General features: G+C 40.8%; 1 protein-coding gene across 1 annotated transcript in view; it reads right to left on the bottom strand.

The window, feature by feature from the left end:
• The window catches only part of GEFmeso (Guanine nucleotide exchange factor in mesoderm), a 296949-nt gene that overhangs the window by 15777 nt on the left and 254989 nt on the right, over positions 1-26183 (bottom strand). Inside the window, exons 2-5 of the mRNA XM_065230382.1 lie at positions 5150-6431; positions 4889-5083; positions 4643-4808; positions 3979-4278 (exon numbers count right to left, since the gene is read on the bottom strand). Coding sequence (XP_065086454.1) covers positions 3979-4278; positions 4643-4808; positions 4889-5083; positions 5150-6431 — 1943 coding nt within the window. The remainder of the gene's footprint in view (positions 1-3978; positions 4279-4642; positions 4809-4888; positions 5084-5149; positions 6432-26183) is intronic.

Raw genomic sequence — 26183 nt, 5'->3', positions numbered from 1 at the left:
ATAGGAAGGTGGAAGAACACGGACAGCGCAGCCAACGACGAGAGTGCTAGATTTGGTTGTACAGGTGGGCGTCCTTCAAGAAAGCAATAAGCGCAGCCAGCGTCGAGGGGTCGTTGCCAAGTTGCTCCCTGATGTTCTCTGGGAGTCGGTGTTGTTAGCGTAGCCTCTGAAACTCTGGGCAGACACACAGCACGTGTTCCACCGAGGCAGGAATGCTGCAGATTGGACAAACCTTGTGGAAGGGTGTCCCACCAAAATTGTGGGAAATCCTCGCATGGCCGGTCCGGAGTCTTGAAATGATCCGTTGGTCATTGTACTTGTGGCTGTCTAGCCAGGGTCGTACGGTTTCTTTGATCTTTCTCTGGAAAGTGGTCCGCGACTGAAACCATTCCTCCTGCCAGGCTTTCATGATAATATTCGCGATCCAACGCTTGATGTCTAGGAGTGGTACGTTCCTGGTGAAGCGGGGACCAGATGAACCGGATCCCGCCAGCCTGTCCGCAGCCTCATTTCCAGGAACACCGCAGTGCCCGGGAATCCACGTAAAAACGGTTGAGGGTGGGGCATATCGTGTAATGGCTTGTATTCAGGGGTGGCGCGGGGCTTCGGCTTCCAGCGCCTGGATGACGCTGTGTGAGTTCGTTAGCACAAGGATCGGTTGATCTGCAGGAGTGATGGCTGCATCAAGAATAGCAGCGGCTTCTGCGGAAAAAACGGAACACTCCTCCGGTAGACTTTGACTTGTTGCGGAGTTTGGTCCTGCAACTCCGAGTCCCACTCCAGCCCGTGATCGCGATCCGTCCGTAAAGCGATGAACGTGCCCCGGATAGACCGACCCAAGAAGTTCTGTAACTGAACGCCTCAACGCTACAGAGTTATCTCGGGCTTGGAATCCTCTCTTAATCCGCTTATCTATTTTGATAACGTTAGATCGCCAAATTTTCTCTTCATGCCAGTGGACCCTGGCCACCGGGGGGAGGTCAAGGTTGGCTGCAGTGCGGAGGGCTCTGTTCCCCTCGTTGAGGAGAAAGACCCTATCATTCCCGGATGTCTTAGCAGCGAGGGCAGTGGCTTTCGTAGCAGTAGCTGCAGCAGATCGATAGCGGAAAGGGAGGACTCCAATTTCCGCACAAGCAGCGTCTGCAGGCGTGGAAGGTAGAAGGCCGGATACGATGCGTACGTAGGTATTGTATACCGGAGCGAGGATGCGGTTCAGCTTCTCGGTGGCTAAGCAGGTAATTTCAATGCCGTAGAAAAGTCGACTGTCGATAACAGCCCGGGCGACACGAAGGCGGATCTCGCGGTTACTGGAGTGGTGCGGGCGGGAGATTGTCCTGACGATGTTGATGCGGCTACGACAGTTTTCTTTCACCGATCTGAAGTGCTGTTCGAAACTTAGAGTCCGATCCAGAACTACCCCCAGAACACGTACTGTTTTCTTAAGCGGAATTGGATGGTCCTGGATGGTGATCGGTGATCCCCGAATCAGATGGGGCGAGTGGCATATATGGCACCGTACACTCTTTGGAGCGGAGTGCTGGAAACCAACAGAAAGCGCCCACCCGCAGACGGCGGAGACAGCTGCTTGGGCAATATTCCTGGTCCGTTTAGTCGTTCTTCCCGTTACGACGATGAGTATGTCATCGGCATAGACGATTACGTGCACGTTCTTGGGCAGTCAGCTGAACACCCCGTTCATTGCCACCAGGAATAGCGTAACCGCTATGACGGATCCCTGGGGCACTCCAGTTTCCTCGGGGAACGGATCCGATCGAGTGTTCCCGACAGTCACCTGGAAGGTACGATCAAGGAGGAAATTCCGTACAAAGTGCGTGATGTGGCCTTTCAGGCCCCAGCCGATAAGCTGCCTGATGACGCCAGGCGTACACGTCCTGTTGAACGCCTTAGAAATATCAAGGGATACTAACTCCGTATGGTGACCGTTGTCCTGGGCTTCCTTGAGTACATTCCCGAGGGCTGCACAGTAAGTGGAGGAGCCATGTCCTTGCCGGAATGCATGCTGCCGTTTGTCAAGGAGACTGTTAGACTCCAGGAACTGCCTAAGTCGACGATTTACCATTCTCTCCATCACTTTTGCCGCGCAGCAAGTGAGCGCAATCGGCCTAAAGGAGGAGGCTTCTCCACTTGCCGCGTTGTTCTTCGGAATTGGCACTGCCAGGCTTTGTTTCCAGAGGTCTGGATACGACTTAGGGAGCCATAGGTCGTTGAAGAGGGCGAGTAGCCTCGTTTTTCCGTCGAGGGAGAGGTTTTAACAGGACTTAACTGAATATATGAGGACCCTAAATTTAGAAGAGCTTCCCTACAGTTCATAAGGCTTTCCAAAAGTTTGTGGGTCTTTCCTTAATTTCTTGGAAATTCCCTGATGTTTGGAGAGCTCCCATGAATTTCGTAGGACTACCTGTAGTTCAATCGACTTTTTTGAGCTTGGAGAACTATGGTAAGTTCAGAGGACTTCCCAAGAGTATTGAAGACTTCTCTGAAGCTGTCGTAGAAGTTACATTAAATCTGTAGAAAATTCTGTAAAATTCGTAGTTATTCCCCAAAGATTAAAGGACTTCCCTGAAGTTCGTAAGACTTCTCTGAAATTTGTAGAACTTCTCTGAAGGTTCGGAGAGATTTCCTGACCGTCATAGGTCATCACAGTAGTTCACAGGATTTTCCTGAAACTTGTAAGACTTTCCCGAATTTTGTAGAACTTGCATGAAGTTCGAAGGCCTTATCTGAAGTTTTTAGAAATAGAACTTTTTTTATTGAGCATGTTGAACAGGTACTTCAAAGTAGTTACGCGTCGGCACTGCTTAAGTCTGCTATCAATTAAGCATAAATCATGCATGCAATTGATTCGAGAAAAAAATTAAATTAAAAATAAATACAATATATGTTTACTAAATTCTCAGGGTAAATTTAAATTTTGATTATTTTCTTGGTGAACTCATGAAATTCCTGGGTTTTTCCTGGTGAAAATAAATTCCCGACTTTTTCCCGGTTTTCCTGGATTTCCTGGTTCACTTGCCACCCTGAAGTTCAATATTCTACAATATTCTACTTTATCGACTTCTACTTTACCGACTCTAAAAATGAATCGACAAATATATGAACAAAACTGCCTGGGGCCAGAGATTTCACATATCTTTTTAATGGGTCTGATTTGGGATTCGGTCATGGACTGTTGGGGTGTGCTGATGCCGGAGTCTTCGTTCGATCTCAATATGCCACGGTTGTTCTCATATATGAGGCGGGTTGATAGGATAAAGTCACAAGTCTTGTTTTCGATGTTGACCTTTCTGAGCAAGCAATTCACAACGCATTGAAATGCAAATCACTTTAAATCCATCTGTTTTGAACAGTAGTGTGATTCAATGTGCAATACACTTGAAAAGATAGTGAAAGATTTCCAACATTTCAAAGTTTGAAACACTATAAATTAACGTTAAATTGAACCAAGGTGAAATGCACTTAAAGTAAATGTGATTGTGCATTTAGCAAATCAAGTGTATAAACACTTCGATCAAACGCGTAGAATTTTTTTAGTACAAGTAAAAACACGTTTAAAACACTGATACAATATCTTACCAATAATAACCTATTGAAGCCTAGAGCTTAGCAATTCAACATAGAAAATTTGAAAATGTGTGCTCAAAACTAATAATACTTAATGTTACTACCATGTACCATTTACCAGTAACGGTAAACAGAATCTCTTGTAAGATCCATTCTCAGTTAATAAATCCTATTGAACAATAATTATTATCATGTTTAATATAAAAATAAATTCAGTTTTCTGTGCTAACCGTGGACGTCACGACGCGTCGTAGCTCAATCTTTGAACTTGGACCTCAATAAGTTCTCAAACGACGCGGTTCTACGTAGACCAAATGGAGCAGAATATTAAGCGTGGAATCTACTTCCCCCTTTCCCGCGCCACAACAAAACAAGCAAAACGTCTTCTAAACTCACCGGAATATAAGTACGAAACTGCAACCGCTTGTCCTCCTTGGGCTTGGTGATGATGAGCATCGTATGGAACAGCAGCACGACCCGCGGTTTGGCGTGTTCACTCAGCAGCCCCTCCTGCCGCAGTTCTCCCAAGACCGACAGATCCGGCCCAAGCCACCCGTCCACAATCCCGGCCAGCTCCTTGACCCGGCTCTGCTGCTCCAGCTTCTTCTTGACCTGGTCGATGTTGTGCGCCACGTTCTTCATCAGCTCGTGAGCATGAGCCACCTGCTGCTTATCGTCGAAGTGTTTTCGCAGATTCTAGAAATGAAATCAAGCATTCAGGTTTATACAGTTGATTACAGTTAGGCCGGTCTAGGGAAGCCCGGGCAATAAACATAATTAAGCTTATAGCCGGGCGATGAGCTTGCAACTTTACTACGCTCAATGAATGATTTATCGATTTAAATTGATTCTTTCTTCGTTCCTGCGCGCTCTCGCGAAAGTAAAGCAGCAAAGTGAATGCATTCCACCGCCTCCGGCTGGTCGTGAAAGGGATGACCTTCGTAGCACATTAATGCACCGAGCGCGACGACGATGACGACGGCGATGGATGGCGGCATTCACTGATTGAAATTGATTTCGCCTGACGTAACGCGTCGTTAAGCCAATAGTAAGTACTTACATCGAGCAGCAGATGGTACTTGAGTATCCGTTGGACCGGCTTCAGGAGGTACGAGCCCAGCGGCAGATTGTGATTGAGCATCTTCTGGGTTTGGATCAGCAGGGCGTTCGTGTGGGTGGCCTGCAGGAGGCTGGTGAGCAGGGCGATCGCCTCCGGGTAACGGGTGCTAGAATAGACAGAGATGATGATTGTTGGGCAAGTCATCGCGCCAAATGGAGTGTGGTGGCAGGTTGATCAGCCACTCACCAGTAGGTTGTGTAGCAATGGAAGTTCTCGTGCAGGTCGATGAAGCAGCCGGATATTTTGACCGGGTCGCCTTTGGTTTCGTTCAGGCAGGCCAGCAGCCGGGTGTTGAATTCCCAAATTTCCTGAATGTTGCTGAAGAGGATGTCCAGTTCGTCCACCTTGAGGCAGGCGCGCTCCTTCCAATCTTCCAGGTAGCTGAAAAACGAGTTGAGTTGTTGGAATTCACTGGTATTTGTTAGCTTTAGGGAAAGAAAATCTCACCCTTTAATTATCTGCCCGAGGTCTTCGACGTAGCTCCGCTCCGAGTCGATAATCTCCAAGACGGCCCGTTCGCACATGGTCAGTCCACTGGTTGGGCTGCCCCCCTGCTCGCATTCACTCTGATCGGCCAAACTTTCCACACTCGCTTGGTACGAGGGAGCGGCACAGAATTTCCCGTTGACTAGAAGCAGATTTTCCGATCCGGAACTGCTGCTCGATGAGTACGAACAAATGGACGACGCTGACAGCGGCCGAGTGCTGAGAACGGGCGTTCCCGGGGTTTGAGTGAGCGAGGTTTTGCTCGACGATAGGGATGCCGAGCTGGTGTCCAGGCTGGGAGTGGAGGTGGACGTGGAGCGTGGGAGTTTTGGGGAAATCGGGAGAGCTAGCGGGAAAGAGTTGAGCTGTTGCACTCGGGAGGGAGTCAGCTTTCGCTCGGGTTGGTCGTCTTCCGGGGAAGGTTCCACGACGACTAGGTTCAGATAGGGGTTGCGTGTTTCCACGATCGTGTTGCGATGCTCCGATTCGTCACAGTTCTCCACGAAGGCATCCATCGATTTTTCGGGATTTCTCAGAACTGGTTCCGGATCGACGTCTTCCTGTACGGAATTGGCAGGTTGTTGGTCGATTTTGTTGCCGTTGTCGTCGTCGTCGTCGTCGTTGTCGAAAAGAGCCGAGGTGAGCGATTTAATACGCTGCTGAATGAAGCTCAGCTTGGGGATGTCCTCGTCGAGGGAATTATCACAGTCTTCTGGAGTCGTGGGTTGCTCGCTGGTTATCTGACTGAGCTTGGTGATGTTTTTGGACAGTGGAAGGTTTTTGAACGCGTGCCTAGTGGAAGTAGCCGTGCGTCCAGAGTTGAACGAAGCTGACTGAAGTGGACTACGGTGGAATGGCACCGGCGGTGGCCGGGGCCGGTTTTGTTTGCCGTCTACGGATGCTTCCGTGTTGGACAGTATCCGCTGGACGTTGTTGGACAAATTGCGAAATTTGTCGCCAGCCTTGGGCAGTTGTGGAGCTGCCCGGGTGGGTCGCAGACTTGCTGCTCCGTTACTGAGACCAAGGGATTTGAATTTCAATGAACCGGATTGGAACGTTCGCTCAGTGCAGATGGTCGTCTGTTGACTGATTGATGCTGCTGAATTTATGGTTTTTACCGTCGTAGTTGTAACGGTAGTTGCACTCTGATTTTCGGAGCTTCCGTTGATTGGATCGTCACTCGCTTTGATGGCCAACGAATCGTAATAGCCCAGCAAGGAGGGAGCTAAACTGGTACTGCTACCTGTAATTAAATGGAAGAAAGACGAGTTCAAAATTAGTCCTGATTCAAGATTTAATGCTCGGGGCAGTAAGAGTTCATCATGGGAACGATCTCATAAATTTCCCAGCATGCGGGTTCCGCCTTCGGGACTTTGCGGCAAGGGCTCATCGTAGGAAGTTGAAATTCGAAACTCCCCATACATGGATGTGCGAGTTTAGTACGTGGTACGTCGCTACAATCGCGTCGAATTTTCGTTTCGATTTTGACTCCTCATGGTAGTACCATAAATTCTGCCCCTCCCGGGCTGTTCTTATTAACTTTCACGAAACGTGTTAATAAGCGTCTCGGACGGGTTGGGCTGGGCGTTGTATACAGATAGGAAGTCGTGAATGCAACATAAAACGCCCAAAGACGCACATGGCATGCAGACGAAGGGCTCCCCTGGGCCGGGTTTTTGGCTGTTCGTGGGCTGCTTGAATGAGATGACTTTACTGGCGCTGCATTGGTAGTAGGGGAAAAATGTAAATGGTTCAGGAAATATGTCATAGACAGCCTACGATCAGAATCTGTGCCCTGTGGGTGATATTTTCGATCGAATTATGGAATCGATCTGGAATGCCGAATGTACCGTTATGCCGTTATGGGTTGTAGCTCGATCAATATTCAGACTTTGAAGATTCCCTCCAACAAAAAGCGACAGCCCTTTTGTACCATTTAAGCATTGAATAGATAACGAACTTGGACCGGTCAGTCAAACCTACGCTGGTTTCTGTTTACGATTACAACACCCATCGTCGTCTTCGTCGTCGTCGTCGTCACCCACGCAGTCTAGCCGCGTCAGCCAATTGAATCGACTAGCCTTAGCCTTTTCTGGATGCGTTCCCATTGTTGCTTGAGATTGCGACTGACCGACGACGACGACGACGACGCGCAGGTGGTTCGAAACGGGTCAGCCCTAACAATTGGGTCACCATCATTAGCATATGGTGATGAGGACTGTCCCGGTCTGTCACCAACCACGACGGCCACTTTCTTAAGCCGAGTGCAGCATGCGGCCAGAGAATTATGACTTTTACCCGGTTTTCTACACGACAAGAGATGATCCTGAAATATGCGGAGGCTTGCGGAGGACAACTGCTGAAGGCAAACACTTGGCTAAATGAACTGCTATTTTTTAAAAATGAATGAACTTCCGTTGGTTGTGAAATTGCCCAACCCGTTCCCATGTTGAATAATTGCTATTAATTGAAATCATTGAAAAAGTGCTTGGCGGAACAGCATCAACAGCTGCAACAAATTCGAATGGAGGCCCTGCCTGAGGAGCCAAATTATTGCGTTACACTTTTTAACGAGGTGTCAACGCGCGTGACCAAAAAAAAAAAGCGGAATGAAGGCAAATCAACTGACTGGATTGGATGCCTCTGGGACAGACCGGGTGACGCGACGACGACAACGACGACGACGACCGAGACTTCGACGACGCACCCAGCAGCGAATCATGCATGGAACAATTTTATTCCGTTTTTTTGTGGTTGGCTATAAATTATGGTTGAGGTAAAGTTTGGCAGCCCACCGGTGGAAAGGTACAGGATGAACGTTTGGATGGTTCGTGCAAAGTTGAAAAAGTCGGGCAATAATGGAATTATACATTAGTGAGCGTTGATTTACTTAGCATTAGAGAACTCCAGCAAATTTTGCAGTGCAGTGGATCCCGGGAAGTGAGTAAAGATTGTAAACTTGTTTTAAAAATCGTATGTTTTTATTTTTTTACGTTCTGCTTTTTTTACCTTCGAAAATGATTAAAAATAGGAGATTTCTTCAAACTAGGGACATCATATTTGAAGACATATCTTCATTTTGAAGACATTGGTGGTGAACTTGGGCAGATCAGATAATGAAAGGGCAGCTCAAGTAATTTCAAGGAAATTTCAAACTGATCTCAGAAGTTTAGAAAAATTCAGGGAAATTTCTAAATCTTTAGCAAAGTCCAGGGGTGTTGACTCAATGAAGAAATAAAATTCCCAGATATTCCATGATTTTCCAGTAATTTTCAAAACAAAAAAAAATCCAGGTGCAGTGCCTACCCGTTTTTGGTAACACAACTCCATTAGCTATTACTTTCCTCAGATATATTAATGCTTTCTGGACATTTTTACAGGAAATAACACATTGACCTCTAACCCACGAAATGAACTTTTCCGGTTTACTAATATACATTTGAATTAAGACAAAAACTGAATGCGATTGAGCCGGCACGTGACAGGCCTAACATGCTCGATGACCGGTCCACTTTAATATGGGTCACTCCCAATCAAACCGGGCCTTGTTCCTGATTATCTCAACAGCTCTAGAATCCCTCAAAACATTGTGTCAGATCTGGAGGAGCCCACCAGGTTCCATCAATTAATCATCCATCGCCCATATGAATCGGCTACATTGTTCTTCACAGTCGCAAGCCCCAGTGATTCAATGAACTAGGTCTTCTCCCCATCTGAGACACTGACAGACGTGAAAAATCCGCTGTTGATGTGATTTTAATCTTTAAACTTACAGGCGACGGCCGACCGAACAACCGGCGCTTAGCGTTTATAGGAGATGTCGTTCACGCATCACATGTAAGCACAATCCCCCTAAGAATGCGGCCATGAGCACATCTTCTCTGAGCCGGGGGAGATTTTCTCTACACACACACAAACGCCTGTCTTATCGGTAGGCGTGAATCTTCCGGCCAGATATCGGTGGCCAACTTCAGCTTCGTTCGACGGAATCGTGACTGCACGGCTAATTGGATATTCGCCAAAGGGCATTTCCGTTTGTCATTTGTTGGTGACCGGAGAGCGAACGAGTGAAATTCAGGGCGTTATGAAGAAAGTTTCGTGGGCGTAGCCAGGTTTCGAAATTGGGTGGCCAATTTTTTGGATAATGGAAGATTAGGCCAGATGCCATCAAGCTGAGAACGCCATCAGGCCAAAGAGTTCACTAGGTCAAATGAGTCATTTATGGTGATACTCTAAGGAAGTGTGAAACTTCAAAAGCACAAATGTCAGCTTCCATAAAATATACACTTCTTGTTTGCAGAGCTACTGCAAACAGAGAGTACCACGAACATTTGAAAAGAGGCCATAAGCAAACTGTAAACAATGACTTGAAACGTTGATCATGAATCACAAGACTCTCACGTAATCCAACTACACCATATGATAAAGTAAACTGTTATCTACCTGATTTTTCAGTTAGATTGCGTGAGTATTTTGTGATTCGTGTGAAATCGACGTTTCAAGTTATTGTTTACACTTGGGTCATGGGTCCTTTTCAAATATTTGTCGAGATTTCTGTCAAACTGCATAGTTGTTTTTCAAATTTTGGTAAAATTCTACTCACAAAAGTTCCGCATTCAACGATAAAACTCACTTCCAAGTTCCATAAAGTTCACATCTAGTTCCGACCAGAGCTGGTAAATATCACGGCCGTTAAGTGACGATGAGAAAACAGGTCCTCTCACTATCACGAGACGAAGCGACCGATCATCTGCTTTCTTGCCATTTTCCAATGATCAAGCACTCATGAGAATAATCCTTATGAAGTTTTGACATCAACATTTCTAACTGATTTAGATGAAATTAAACAAGTAACCGTTTGTAATCGGTAGAGTGAATATATTTTTTAAGATTTCCTTGGTACCAGTAACTTTAATAGTAATACATTAGCTAGTAATCACGATGATCACAGCACTGTCACGTTCTGTCATGACAACAAAATCGATGGGATTTTGAAGAAAATCTCTGTCATCGTTTTTTCATCCGGTGACAGAAGTATCTCTGTAAATATCGCGTGAGATCTTTTATTGAAAATGAAATTTTCCAGCTCTGGTTCTGACAGAACTTTCAAGTTCCATAACATTTAAATAAAGTTTCGACTAAACTTTCTTCCCAAGCAATCAAAAGTTCCGCATTCAACGATAAAACCTACTTTAAAGTTCCATAAAGTACATATAAAGTTCCAACACAACGTCTGGCTACTTTAGAAGCTATAGAAAGCACACGAGGAACTTCAGGCTCCAAAAAGTTCCGATGCCTACTCCTAGCAACTTGAAGTTAAAAAAAAAAGATCCAAAAGCATCCCTAAGCACTTCTTAGGAACTTCTGGCAAGGCTGAAAATATGACCATAATAAAGTTCCGAACAAATTACCAGCGGAGCTTCTTAGCAACTTTAAAGTATCTTAAAAGGTCCGTCATAGTCCACATGAAGCAATCCGCACAAGTCTTTATTAGTAACACAATTTAATTTACGTAAATGTGAAATGATCAGTGACTCAAATAAATCATAATTATTATATTTATGCAGTGCATCAATATTCTATCCAAACATAAACAAAATTATAGAGCGAGTTCCTGGATTCGAACCCGTGTATTCGGCATGCGATCTACGAACGCTAACCACTACGCCACCAATTTAAAAATCAATCAAAACACTCGGTCTCTACTGGCAGATATCAACTGACTGCCTGCGCTACAAAATTGAATTGCCGTCGGACTCAGCAAATCTACTCACCAAACGGCTCGCCCTCTCGCTTATTGCACGCCTCTTTGACCCGCTCGGCTTAGTGGGTCCAGTTGTTACGACCGCTAAAGTGTTCATGCAAAAATGTGGACTTGGACGGTTTCAGGTTCTGGTTGTTCAGGTTTGGCAGCAGTGACAGATAATTGATCCATCGCGTCTGGTACTCATTTGGTAGTTCACGATCCCAACTCCAAAGTGCTCCCTTTTCGTCCTTCAAAGTCCACTTTAGCGGTCGTAACAACTGGACCCACTAAGCCGAGCGGGTCAAAGAGGGTGCTGAGTCCAACGGTAATTCAATTTTGTAGCGAAGGCAGTCAGTTGATATCTCCCAGTAGAGACCGAGTGTTTTGCTTACCTGGTCACGGTGAAGGTCTCCTGATGTCTGCACGGCACGGTTTTCAGATGGAATTCCATCAAGGACAGCTTCATCATTTGAGGCCCACTTACGTAGCTGGAAACCAGCCTTTGCTAGGAGTTCTTCTAGCTGGTTTTGCAGCTCGATTACTTCCGCTGCGGTTTTGCCTCCGGAAAAGAGATCGTCCACGTAGAAGTCTTTCTTCAGAACTGGAGCTGCTAAAGGAAAATTATAGCCTTCGTCATTGGCCAACTGAATTAATACCCGCGTTGCGAGAAATTGTGCACTAGCAGTGCCATACGTGACGGTCTTTAACCTGTAGGTTTCCATCGGTTGGTCTGGAGAAGGCTGGACTGACGTGTCTCGAGGATCGATACATCATTTTAACATCTGCGACAATTATGACCTGGTACTTCCGGGAACGCATTGTGATTGACCGTATGTCTTCTTGAACGGTTGGCCCAACCATTAGTGCATCGTTCAATGATGGCCCTCTAGGAGTCTTACACGAGGCGTCAAAAACGACCCGTAGTTTCGTGGTTGTGCTGTCTTCGCGAAGCGCTGCATGATGTGGCAGATAAAAGCGTTTGACGTTTGGCTCTTCGTAGTCGTGTATCCGCTCCATATGATCAAGGTCGAGGTACTTGTCAATAAACGCCTTGTACTACTGGCGTAGATCAGGATTCCGGATTAGACGACTTTGTGGCAGATGAAACTTACGGACAGCAGTCCGACGGTTATCGGTAAGTTGCTCAAGAACGGCTTTCTTGAAAGGTAAGCGAACTACATATTGGACCTCTGCCCAAAACCTTCCCATGAGGTGATGAACGTCTGTGACGGTAGCGATGTTTGCGACAACTGGAGGATTAGATGTGCTAACGGTGGATTTTCCTGAAACTACCCAGCCAAATACTGAATTTACCAGCACCGGAAGATGGTCACCGAGAGGAATTCGACCCAGGACTCGGAACAACTCGAAACATATCTCGGCTCCGATTATGATGTCGATCGGGTTGGTGTTATCGAACGATGGATCGGCAAGTTGGATGCCAGGTGGAAAGTCCCACGTCGAAGTGTCGACGGAAGTGACGCTGGCAAGAACAAGAAATTCTACGCTGGTGTTGTATTCACCAACTCGTGAACGAACGATAGAAGTGAACTTCTGTTTGGTTTGTGTAGATGATTAGCCGATGTCACTGATTGGAAGGTAGATCTTTCTTCGCTGAGCCTTCATGCGTTGTGAGAAACGTTCCGTTATACAACAGCACTCGTTTCCCGAGTCCGGCAGAGCACGTCTCATGTGTTCGACGCCGTTGTCGTCAACAAGAATGATGACCGCTGTAGCCAAAAGGGCTGTTCGCTGTTTGTGGCTGAGTAGCTGACCGACTCGATTATTTTTGCGGACGCAGAAGTAGTGGGAGAATCAGTTATCTGAGACGCTTCTATCAGTTTTGATTGTTGATGGCTGACAGACTTCGAAGTTGATGGAGAGGATGATTCGTGACAAAGTAGCGTGTGGTGAAGGCCACGACACTTGCGGCAGTTGGAAGACGACGAGAAATCCTTAGAATGGTGACCTTTTCTCAGGCAAAGCTGATGACGACGTACTTCCTTGTCCTTGTCTTCGGTCGACATCTTCGCAAAACTCCCGCACGAGTATAGGGGATGATGATCTGAACAAACGAGGCACTTTCTAGGACTCCATCGCGGTGATGCATGTACTGGTGAAATCCAAAAGGTTAGTAGCTACCGATCTACCGGGAATAAATCCGTGCTGGTCAGTTGAAATGTAGTTCTTCGAGCGATTCAGGACAAATTCGCTCAAGATGATCTCAAACAGTTTGGACGCTTCCGAAAGACTGGTGATACCTCAATAGTTCTTAATATCCCGTTTATTGCCAGCTTTGAAAACAGGAAACATATACGACTGCTTCCACAATGTTGGGAATTTTCCTTGCTCGAAGGATGCATTAAATATGGCTGCTAAAGGTTCTGCAAGGCAGCTGAGCAACGGCAGAACACCACTGCCGGAATTCCATGTGGACCAGGAGAGAGTGAGGTTTTCAGTCTCCTTGCTGCTGAAAGTACCATATCCCGAATTACTTCGAATGTGCTCAGTTCCACTAAGTCACTAGGCGTACCAGAGGCAGAAGATTCAGCTTCGACGTCACTTGTCATATTTTATCGAAGACAGATGCAAAGAGTTTAGCAAACATCTCAAAGCTCCAAAAATTTCGGGGGTTATGCCACTGGGCTATGAGGACATGTGATTTGTACAAGGCACTGTTAAGTTTAATGTAAGCGATACTGGCAGCTGTTCGGTGACGACGTAGTTTTCTCTGGACTGCGTTAGGCTCACGCTTCAGCACTCTAAGCTGAGGAGTACTCCAAGCTGGGGAAATTGGTCGTCTTTTGAGAGGAACATTTGATTCCAACCAATGTTGAATAATGCTACAGAAACGCACTGTAATCTCATCAACATCAATGCATTCAAACACATCGGCCCAGTCTTGATCAAAAAGATACTGCAGTAATGAGACATAATCAACTTTCTTGAAGTCTAGAAGCCCTGCTCTATCATCCACGTTGCAAGCTGGGTGAGATGGCCAGTCAAGTGGAGCAGGTAGCAACATAATTAAGGAAGGATGCTGAATACACAAAAGGTAAAAGCGGCACAGCGGATTCGTCGATATCGAAATCATTATCACCGTTGCAAAATACCAAATTCAGTGTTCATTTCGGACTGTATTGTGTTGACTGAGATTAACGAAATCCATTCCATCAACGAGAGCAATACTTGCAGCGGTCAGTGAAGATGTTTCGGTGAGGTAGACCCTGTTGTCATCGATTTCATACTGAAGACGAGGCTGATTATAATCGCCACAAACAAGAATCTTATCATCACAAGATGCCTTGTCGCACAGCTCTTTAACTAAGGCAATATGCGCTTCCATAACTTCGACGTCGCGGCTTCGGTCGGGTGGGATGTACACCGCGCATAAATATAGTCTATAGCGTCACAGCTATCACCACGCCACCAAATCATGTTTTATCGCTGTTTCGTAAGTTGCCAGGTCCAAACATCTGAGTCAAATTGATGCTATCGTCAAGTCCGGTTTCAATCCAGATGATAACGTCATACTCGCAATCAGCAGCAGCCAGGAATAGATCATCAATTTTTGTCCGAATACCTCGTACATTTTGGTAGTCCACCCAGATCCGATTTTCAGTCGAAGTTGTTGCTCTTGAGGCGGTGAGGCGCTGGAAGCAACGGACGAATCAGGAGCGGAACTGGTGATGACACGAACATACTTGCCTTGAGTTACGGGTTGGAAGACTCCTTCTCCAAGCCCACACACAGGTCCAGGATGACTGCAGGACGATGACTGGATTAACTGCTAACCTAGTGCTAACTTCAATGCGTCCCAGAGTGTTCACGTGACAGGCGGGCGATGCATAGATCTTGCCCCTTAAATGCCACACAGTAGGCCGTTTCGTTGACATTTGATGTGAAACATATATCAAATAGGCAAGAAAAATTATGGAGGTATATCCGTTATTTTCCAGGATTATTAGACTAGAGAATTACCGGCTTTCTCCTGGTTTTACCAGTTGCTCTGTTCAGTGGTTAGCCTGAATTTGTACATGAATACAGCAATTTTATCCTCGACGGTTTCAAGTTTTGTCAGAGCCAGAATAGAGTTTTTTTTTTCTCAATCCTGATCATGCTTTACTTTCTGTTGTATGTATGTAAGGTAGCCACCATCCCTTCAAAGATCTTGTTTTGTATGCTGCTCCACTTAATAGTAAAATCAATTTTAGCTACCGATCCGAATTCACAATATCTCTGTATGAAGGGCCAAAACGGAGGGGTGGACCCGTAAGTAGAGACACTTACGCGAATTCCACGGAAATGTAAGAATCTCCTTCCAACGATACGATCCAACAAATCGAATAACACAATTCGCAATATTTATTAAGCTTCCTAAGTTCCTACAGGATGATTTGTTAAGAAAGTCGCGTCAATCGCACTGAAACTGTTAGAGTAGAATTCACACCACCACAATCGAATCGGTAGGATAAAGAAAATGATAGTGTCCTAAACTCCGGTTGTCATACCACTCCATCGTCACATGATTTACTTTCTGTTTTAGATAGAATCTAAATTCCAAATCAGATCAAAAACCACTGAGAATTTCAGCTAAAATTTAGGAAGTTCAAGAAACTTCAGCCACAGATCTAATTTCCCTTATTATTTCTTATTAACAGCATTCCTTATGAATTGCGCAATACACATTTTTCCTGCTACTGTAGTAATGGGTCAATGTCTTTTCAGGAAACGGAGGCAAACAAAATAGTGAATGAACTGCAGCGGGCAATGAATGAATGGACACTTTAACACCGAGAGCTGCATAATTTATGCAGGGATCCGAAATTTCCGTCTCGGCATGAGTTTTTTTTTTAAAGCGACACCGCCAACGTACGTACTTAATTCTCCTGTGGAATCGTTATCTGGAGGACAAGAGACCTAAGCGTGCGAGTAGGCACTGGGAGTCACGCTGCTGCTTTGTTGGTCGTAGAGGAAGAGAACCATAACCAATGACGGACAAGGTGTGTAAAAGATGACAATAATAAATGCGACGCGTCTACGAAATTAAATATCAATAAAAGCAGAGGAAATGTTTTGCCTCCTACTGGGATGGTGTGTGGGCACCGTGCGTGAGCGTGGTGGTTGGGATGAAAGGTTTTGTTTTTTTGGTGCATAAAATATGGATGATTTGCAATCGAAAGCATGGCTTTGAACGTCCTTTTACGACATTCTAAACCATCTGGCCAGCTTGTAATTGATGGTCAAATATGTTCATACTGTTTTTTATAATGCGAATATTGTATTTAGGTGCCTTTGAAAATAATTTTTTTATAATTCCAAACACTACTTAAGACAGGTTCTCGGTGGATAATGGATTATGGCATCCATTATTTCTTCTTCACCTTCTTTTAGGTATTTCAAGCTTGTTGCTTATCGCATATTAGCATAATGCCGATTCTCAACATAGTGTTCTTAGAGCGCTTCCTCAGTTAATAATTGAGAGCTTTCGATGCCTGTACCATTTTTGCATTAATATAATTGTGTGGCAAGTACATCGATACTCTATGCCCAGGGAAGGCGAGGAATTTACAAACCCAAAAAAATCATGGACCGGAATGGCCTTGCTTTGTAGCTACACCTTTTCCGACTGAGCTATGGGGTGCCCTGGTATTTATTTAAAATTCCTTTTGAATTCGTTAGCCATATTTAAATTTTAATTTTCTGGGAATATTCGTTCGAATTTCATGGTAAATGCCCTAAAATTACCTTGGATTAACTCTTAGTAAATGTTCATGAAATTCTCCTCAGACATGTTCAGTGCCGTCTAGGGGGACAATTGAGCAGTTTTACGCCAAATGACAAATCGATCAGACTCGACCATCTCTCATTTGCAAGAAATTTTGCTTAATTATTTGCACTAAATTTCGGCCATTTTGAATCTTACAAATTTGTCCAATCCGAATGTTGTGTGACAAAAGTAAAAGTATTCATTTGTTCCAGCCTAATAAAAAAAAACTTTGATCTCCGGGGACCCAGAATAAGATTTTTTAAAACATTGCAAAACTATAGTCAGCACAACAAACACTTTATCTTCCGCTATCCAATAAGCCTCCTCCATCAGAACGGGATTCGCTTCTAGTGGTTTAACTGTATGGAAGAATCTCCAACGGGGGACAGACCGCTTCCATTGCAGCAATGGACGCAAAACGTAGTCAGCACTCACACACTCATCACGAAACGTTTGCTGTCCAAAGTCGACGACGCATCGACCGAAAGAACTGCTGATGAAGAACAATGAAGAGAACCACACAATAATGGTTGCTGCCGGGTAAAACGACGATCACGTGACATATATCGAGAGTGAACACTGCAGAATGAGAATTGAGCTTGAAAACTAAAATTGAAAAGATAATTTGAAAATTGAATGTGAGAGTTGAATTTGAGAAATTGAATTATGAACTAAATTTGAGATTTGAGCATAAAAAATTAAATTGAGCGTTGTATTTAAGATTTGAATGTGAGGATTAAAAGAACTGAATTCAAGCAAAAAAAAAAGAATTTAAAAATTTAAATTAATATCTGAATTTGAGATTCAGGTTTGAGAATTTAAATTGAGGACTGTTGTTTTTAATTCACAAGTCTCAAATTTAGGTTTCAAATTCAAATATAAAGGGTGATACGGTCAAAATTTGGTCAATATCAACTTGACGTATTTCTTTCAATTTTGCATTTAAAAAACCTGAACACCCCTCATTTTGAAGGTGTGTGTGTGTGTAGAATGTTGCTCCTATTTTGATTTTGGAATTCACTCTTCAGTTGTCAAAATGCCGTCCAAGCAAGAAGAGCAGCGTATCAAAATTTTGCTCGCGCATCGCGAAAATCCGAGCTACTCGCACGCAAAGTTGGCAAAATCGCTAAAAGTTGCCAAATCAACCGTTACAAATGTAATTAAAGTGTTTGGGGAACGTTTGTCGACAGCCAGGAAGTCTGGATCGGGGGGAAATCGAAAACCGGAAGCCGCTGAGACGACAAAGAGAGTTGCCGGTAGTTTCAAGCGAAACCCTAACCTCTCTCTCCGAGATGCCGCAAATATGCTGGGTGTATCGTCTACAACCGTGCATCGAGCCAAAAAACGAGCCGGACTATCGACTTACAAGAAGGTAGTGACTCCAAATCGCGATGATAAACAAAATACGACGGCCAAAGCGCGATCCCGGAGGCTGTACACGACGATGCTGACGAAGTTTGACTGCGTGGTAATGGACGACGAAACCTACGTCCAAGCCGACTACAAGCAGCTTCCGGGACAGGAGTTTTATACGGCAAAAGGAAGGGGAAAGGTAGCAGATGTTTTCAAGCACATGAAACTGTCAAAGTTCGCAAAGAAATATCTGGTTTGGCAAGCCATCTGTACCTGTGGCTTGAAAAGCAGCATTTTCATAGCTTCCGGGACTGTCAACCAAGAAATTTACGTGAAAGAGTGTTTGAATAAACGCCTGCTGCCTTTCCTGAAGAAACACGGTTGTTCCGTACTGTTTTGGCCGGATTTGGCATCTTGCCATTACGGTAAAAAGGCCATGGAGTGGTACGCCGCCAACAACGTGCAGGTGGTTCCCAAGGACAAGAACCCTCCCAACACGCCAGAGCTCCGCCCAATTGAGAAATACTGGGCTATTGTCAAGCGGAACCTAAAGAAGACCAAAAAAACTGCTAAGGGCGAGCAGCAGTTCAAGGCAAACTGGCTTTCTGCGGCGAAGAAGGTGGACAAGGTGGCTGTACAAAATCTGATGGCAGGGGTCAAGCGTAAGGCCCGGCAATTCGGATTTAGAAAAACGGAAGCCTAACTGAATATTTTTCCTGAATTTTATACTAATTGAACTTGAAAAAGAAATTTAATTTGATTTTTTAAATAAACGATTTCACCGATTTACACGCGTTTTCCCTTGTCCAAATTTTGACCGTATCACCCTTTAAATTTGAATTTCCAAATTCTCAGTCCTGAATTTCAATTATTTAATTAGAAATTCAAATTTCTCACAGTTTATTTTAGATTTCTCAAATTTAATTGTCAAATTCTAATCTCAAACTCCTACTCTCAAATTCAGTTCTCAACACTCAAATTCAAAACTTAATTCTCAATTCTTAAATTATTTTATCATATTCTTATCCAAGGTGGCCAGTGCATTTTCATTTTAAAATTCCCCGTTTTCCCGATTCAAATCTTAAAATATTCCCGGTTTTTAATATTTCATAAAAATAATGATAGCAATATCACGTTATTTTCGTGGTACCGTAAAACGGGGTATCATTGATAATGCGGGTAACTTTGATAGTATAATATAAAGATTAAATTTACTCGCTGCGCTTTTTCCAAATTAGAAACATTGGTTCCATATTGTAGCTTAAGGTATTTACCAAGCCGGAGGCGGCGGGTTCGATTCCCGGTCCGGTCGAGCGAATCTTTCGGGTTGGAAATTTTCTCGACTTCCCTGGGCATAGAGTATCGTTGCGCTTGCCACACAATATACAAATTCATGCATTGGTAATTGGCATCGAAAGCTCTCAATTAATAACTGTGGAAGTGCATTTAGAACACTAAGTTGAGAGCACGCAATAAGCTTATATGCGCTAAGCAATAAGCTTGAAATGCGAAGAAGAAGAGGAAGAAGAATTGATATCGTATATAATTTTTATATAGTATGTGATACATATTTTACAAATATATTTCTCTTTGAAAAAGCACTCAAACCATGACTTATGAAATGCATTCAATATAGTATTCTTATTGCTCAAGGGCGTAGCCAGGTTTTGAGCTAGAGAGGGGCGAAAAAAAATTAGTGTAGAAAATTTGACCGAATATTTAAGAACTAAATTGCTTGAGTTTCTCTTTTTTTTCTAAATTCATCGAGCATTATCAAAGTAACCCCAAATCAAAATATTGAAGTTCGGTCACAAAACTAAAAAAATAGTGCAAATGTTTTAATTTCTGTTAAACATATTAGAGGCTGTTCATTAACTACGTAGACATGTTTTTTTTTAATTCTTGACCCCCCCTCCCCCTGCGTAGACAATTGTCCATACAAAAAAATTAAATTCGTATGGGCCGTGGATGATTCCCCCCCCCCCTAAACTGTCTACGTAGTTTATGAACAGCCCCTTACTGACGAATTTACGTTTGAATCCTCAGTACTTGTTTTAAAAATATAAAATATGAAAAACATTTATTGTTGTAAAAAATATATAGAATATACTTTAAAAAACTATCAATGTTACCCCTTTTTACGGTACTTAGAATCAATTTGAATAACTTTTTTTAGATGTGGTCGTGGAAAAATGTTCAGGGTTCTTAAAAGAAGATGTTTTATTATGGAATTTTGAAAATTCAAAACTCTGAGAAGAACTCGAAGAAAAATTCAGCGGAGCTCTGACAAGAATCTTAAATAAATCCTAGAATTAAGTTCTGACGAGATTTACAACGACGTTGTGGGGAGAATTTCAAGGAGAATTCCTATGTGATTCTGAAGAGAATCATATGCACATTGTGAGGAGAATAGCAGAAGAATTTTAAGGAAAACCTGAAAAGAAATATGAACAGAGTTTAAAGGGTTTTCTGATAATAATTTCAAAGGAATACTGAGGAAGATTCACAAGTCAACTTTTAAAAAGATCCGACAAAATGCCGAAGGAATCGCGTTTCAAGGTTAATAATAAAAATGCTGAAATTTTTAAATTAAATTCTTAAGAAAGTTTCACGAAAATTCAGCACAGAATTCAAAGGATTTCTGATGAGAGTTTTGCGAAAAGTCAAATAACTTCAAAGGTTTAAAATAATTAAGAGCTGAATAAGCCATTTTTGAGCTGAAGAAACATATTTTTGCTTGATTAAGCTCAAGCTGTTATTCAATTTTTAATTTTTGTTGGTATATGTTAAAGTTTGTTGATTTTTCGGGTTCTCCCGTCAAATTCCCGGCTTCTTTTCAAATCCCGGTTTTCATGGTTTTCCCGGTTCGATGGCCACTTTGACGAGGCTCGGTAGCTCAGTGGTTACCGTTTCTGCTTACTGAGCAGAAGGTCGGGAGTTCAATCCCAGGCCCGTCTCCTTCCTTGCAATTTTTCACTTTGCCTTATTCTATACCCACTAGATTTTATTGAAAACAAATTCTTCTTTAACACCGATCGCATCAATTACCACAGTGTGGGTCCTGATCTAAAAAATAGAAATTGGATGAGTGCGCGCGCGCGTGTGTGTGTGTGTGTGTGTGTGTGTGTGTGTGTTTGTGTATTATAATCGCTCTACCAAAAAAACGATCCCTGCGTGTGCGTGCAACCTTTCCCCACATCCAACATCCCAGTGATTTCTCGTGGAAGCGCAGAGGGTTTTCTTTTTTTTTTCCCGGTTCTATGGCCACCCTGACAGCTAAGTTATCTCAAATTCAGTTCTTAATTTCAATTCGCAAATCCGAATCGCAAACGCAGTTCTTTAATTCAATGTTCAACTTTTGTTTTTTTTTCTCGAAATCAGTGCCCTTTTAAAATTGTCACACCCAAATCTCACATTCAAATATAAAATTCAATTCCCTAATTCGATTTTAAAATTCTGTCTTCAATTTCAATTCTGAAATGCGATTCTCAAATTCAGTTCAATGTTTTATTAAATTCTCAAAGCGAGTTCTTAATTTAAATTCTCCAATACAATTCCAATCTCGATGCTCAAATCCAACATTCAATATACAAACCCTATTTTCAAATGCTGCTATCAATTACAATTTCAAGTTCAATCCTTAATTTCAATGCTTAAATTTGAAATTCGAATTTCTCACAGTTTATAATAGAGTTCTCGAAGTTAATTCTTGAATTATGTTATCAAATTTGTAACAGTTACAAATCCATTCTTTCAGTACACAACTCTCAAATTTAAGTCTCAAAATCAAAACTGAAATTCAAACCTTAAATGCTATTTCTAAATTCTTATCTCATATTCACCTCCTCAATTTCAGTTTAAAATAGATTTCTCTTTATTATTTTAAATTCTAGTCTTAAATTGCGTTCTCAATTTTAATTTTTAAGTTTCATTCTCAAATTCAATTCTCACATTCAGTTTCAAAATTATTTTATCAAATTTAGCTCTCATTTATCAAAATTAAGTTTCAAACCCAAAATTCAAACTCAATTCTTAAAATTGATTCTCATATTCTTATCTCAAATTCAGTTCTGGATTTCAATTCTAAAGTTTGAAATTCGGTTTTCTTACATTTTTTAATAGAGTTCTCAATGTCAATTTTCGAATTATTTTCTCAAATTAGTTACAATTACAAATTCGTGTTAACAGCACACAAGTATCAAATTCAAAACTGGAATTCAATTCCCAAATTCTTAGCTCAGCCCTCAATTTAATTTTTTAAAGTTTAAATTTGAATTTCTCATAGATTACTAAAGAGTTTGTAATTTTAATTCTCAAACTAATCTCTCAAATTAAAATCTCAAATTCAATTAATAATAAAAAAAAAGAAAACTTCTTTTCAATTTCACTGAGTTCGAGACTTGAATATGAAAATTCAAACTTAGAATTCTACAATAATCTGCGAGAAATTTAAATTTAAAATGTTAAAATTGAAATTGAAGACTGAATTTGAGATAAGAAATTGCGAATTGAATTTCAGTTTTGAAGTTGAGACTTTTATTTGAAACTTGTGAACTGTTAAAACGAATTTGTAATTGTAACGGGTTTGAGAAAATAATTCGGAATTAAATTTTAGAAGTCTATTATCAAGTGTGAGACATTCGAATTATAAAATTAAGAATTGAAATTGGAAATTAATGAAAATAAAACATAATTAGAGATTCGGACTTGAGAATTGAAATTGAGGACTGAATTTAAGATAAGAATATGGGGAAATAATATAAGAATTGACTTAATGTTTTGAATTTGAGACTTAAATTTGAGGATTGAGTACTACATTTGGAAATTGAATGTAAGAATAATATTGAGAACTGAATTTGCGATTATAACTTGAAAATTAAAATTGAAAACTCTATAATGAACTGTGAGAAATTCTATTTTACAATTTAAGAACTGATATTGAGGATTGAATTTGGAGATAGAATTTTAGAATTGAATTTCAGTTTTGAGTTTGAAACTTAAATTTAAGAGTTGTGATTTTCAGATCGAATTTTAAATTGTTACGAATTTGAGAAAAAAATTCGAGACTCTGAGAAATTCGAGTTTAAAATGAAGACTAAGTTTGAGAATAGAATTTGGAAATTTAAATTTTGAATTGAATTTTTGATTTGAATGTGAGAATTAAAAATGAGAACATATTTGAATAAAAAAAGGATTTTAAAATTAACAATGAGATCTAATGAGAGAATTGACGTTAAGGTCTGAATTTATGGGAAAAGAATTAAAAAAAAATGGAATTTAAGTTCTGAGTTTGAGACTTAAATTTGAGAAAGGAATTTAGAAATTGAATGCGAGAATTCAATTCTTAAATTATTATTGAGAACTGAACTTGAGACTATAACTTGAAAATCAAAATTGAGAACTCGACAGTGAGTATGCATAAGGGCGTACACGCGATGATCGATTCTCTTCATCGATTTTCTCTTTGCATTGCTACAGCTAAGCGAAACATTTATTAAGAATTATTTCAATGCATAGTTGTAACAGGTTGTATTGGCTATCAAACGCAACAGGAAATGCACCGAGAAACATTAAATCGAGCGAGTTATTAACAAAAGAGAAAATTGACGATTTCAATTTTGATTTTCAATTTAAAGTCGCAAGTTCAGTTCTCAATAATAATTTAAAAATTGAATTTTCGCATTCAATTTCTAAATTCCTTTCTCAAATTTAAGTCTCAAACTCAAAACTTAAATTCCATTTTTTTTATATTCTTTTCCCATATTCTTATCTCAAATTCTGACCTCAACGTTAATTCTCTAATTAGATCTCAATTTTAATTTTAAAATCCTTTCTTTTTTCTTCAAATCTGTTCTCATTTTTAATTCTCACATTCAAATCAAAAATTCAATTCAAAAATTAAATTTCCACATTCTTTTCTCAAACTTATATTTGAAATGCGATTTCTCAGAGTCTCGAATTTTTTCCTCAAATTCGTAACAATTAAAAATTCGTTCTGAAAATCACAACTCTTAAATTAATGTTTCAAACTCAAAACTGAAACTCAATTCTAAAATTCTATCTCCAAATTCAGTCCTCAATATCAATTCTTAAATTATAAAGTAGTATTTCTCACAGTTTATTTTAGAGTTTTTAATTTTAATTTTCAAGGTATAATCGCAAATTCAGTTCTCAATAATATTCTTACATTCAATTTCCAAATTTAGTACTCAATCCTCAAATTTAAGTCTCAAATTCAAAACATAAATTCAATTCTAATATTTTGGAGCTTTTATTATAAACTGTGAGAAATTCGAATTTTAGATTTTAGAATTAATTTTGAGGACTGAATTTGAAATAAGAATTTGGGAATAGAATTTAAGTTGTGAATTTGAGACTTGGATTTAAGAGTTGTGGAATGAAATGATTCTTCAATTGTAACGACTTTGAGAAAAGAATTAGAGACTGGGAGGAAGTCGGATTTCAAATGCAAGATTTGAAATTGAGGACTAAATTTGAGAATAAAACTTATTATTGATTCGGACTTGAGAATTGAAATTGAGGTAAGAATATGGAAACAGAATTTAAAAATTGAATTTAAGATTTGAATTTGAGACTTAAATTTGAGAATATAGTACGAATTTGAGAATAGAATTTGGAAATTGAATGTGAGAATTCAATTTGAAAATTAAAATTGAGAACTGAACTCTTCAACAAAATTTTGAACTCTATAACAAACTGTAAGAAATTCGAATTTCAAATACAAGATTTGAAATTGAGGACTGAATTTGAGAATATAATTTGGGAGTTTAATTTCGGAATTCGGAATTTTTGATTTGAATGTGAGAATTTAAAATGAGAACAGAATTCAAGAAAAAATATAGAACTTGTACATTGAAATTGAAAACTAATTAAAGATTCAGGCTTAAGAATTGAAATTGTGGTAAGAATATGGGAATAGAATTTTAGAATTGAATCTGAGTGTTAAATTTGAGAATGACATTTGAGAATTGAAAACTGAATCTGAATAGAATTTGGAAACTTAATGAAGGAAGAATCAAATTTGGGAATGGAATTCAAGAATTAAGAACGGAATTTGATAACTGATAGCGAGAACTGATGCTTTTAATCATATCTCAAAAACGGTAAAAGATACCAAACTCAAACTTTTACCAGTAATCACTAAAAATCATTAGACACATTTTAAATGTCCTGAAAATGTGTTTTCTTGATTTTCCTCCACCGTGAAAATTTTCGAAGAAAATATTTTACAGATTATATTTATTGAGAATTGCGTTCTTTCTACAGTCGTTTTTCGTTACATTCAGAGCGATGCTTGGTTTATGAGTTATGAATTTTCAAAGTACGTCATATCCAGGAAAATCAGAAAACTAAAATTTTCCGGGAAAATTAACCACCACGAATGTTTCGAAATTTAATTTAACTCATATAAACTCTACCTGTGATCGAAATTTCATAACATTCTGAGACCCTTCGGCCCGCTTTGTCCTGTAAGAAAAAAACAATCCCCTACTGAATTTGAGTAACTGATTTCAAAAATTTAAATTGATAATTCGAGTTGAGATTCGAATTTGAGATAAGAATTAGGGAATTGGGGACACCCCTCACCATCCCTCATCAACGGATGAGTTTGGTAAAGGAGATGATTGACCCGAATAGTCAAACCTTCTCAAAAGTGTCCTTTGTACACTTTCATCTCCTCATCTATCGTATAAAATGATCACTTAAAGTCTGATATCTTACGCTAAGCATGTCCAACTTGGGGAATATAATTTGAGAAGTGAACTAGAAAATAAATTTGAGAATAAATTTGGATTGAATGGGAGAAATTAGTCTTTGAACGGAATAAGAGAATTAATCATATCGTCCGGCCTTTTTCCACAGAGATGGTGCTGTTCTGCTGGTAGGAAGTGAAAAAAAAAATCGCCATATAGAAATTTAGAGCAGTGGGAATAATTCGCTTTCGGTGCATATTTCTGGTCAAACAAGTGAACGACAACCTAAAGAAATTAGTCAGGGACTTTGACGTTCAGTTTTTTTCCCGGAAATTATTGTTAAACAAGCTACAATTAAATAAAAATGATTTTACCCATTGAATTTTACCTGCTTTACCAGAGGGCCAAAAA

Source organism: Ochlerotatus camptorhynchus, unplaced genomic scaffold, assembly GCF_037179485.1.
Source record: "Ochlerotatus camptorhynchus isolate MF236.1 unplaced genomic scaffold, CSIRO-AGI_Acam_v1.1 ptg000330l, whole genome shotgun sequence".
Classification (NCBI taxonomy): Eukaryota; Metazoa; Arthropoda; class Insecta; order Diptera; family Culicidae; genus Ochlerotatus; species Ochlerotatus camptorhynchus.
This window is presented reverse-complemented; position numbering and strand designations above follow the sequence as displayed.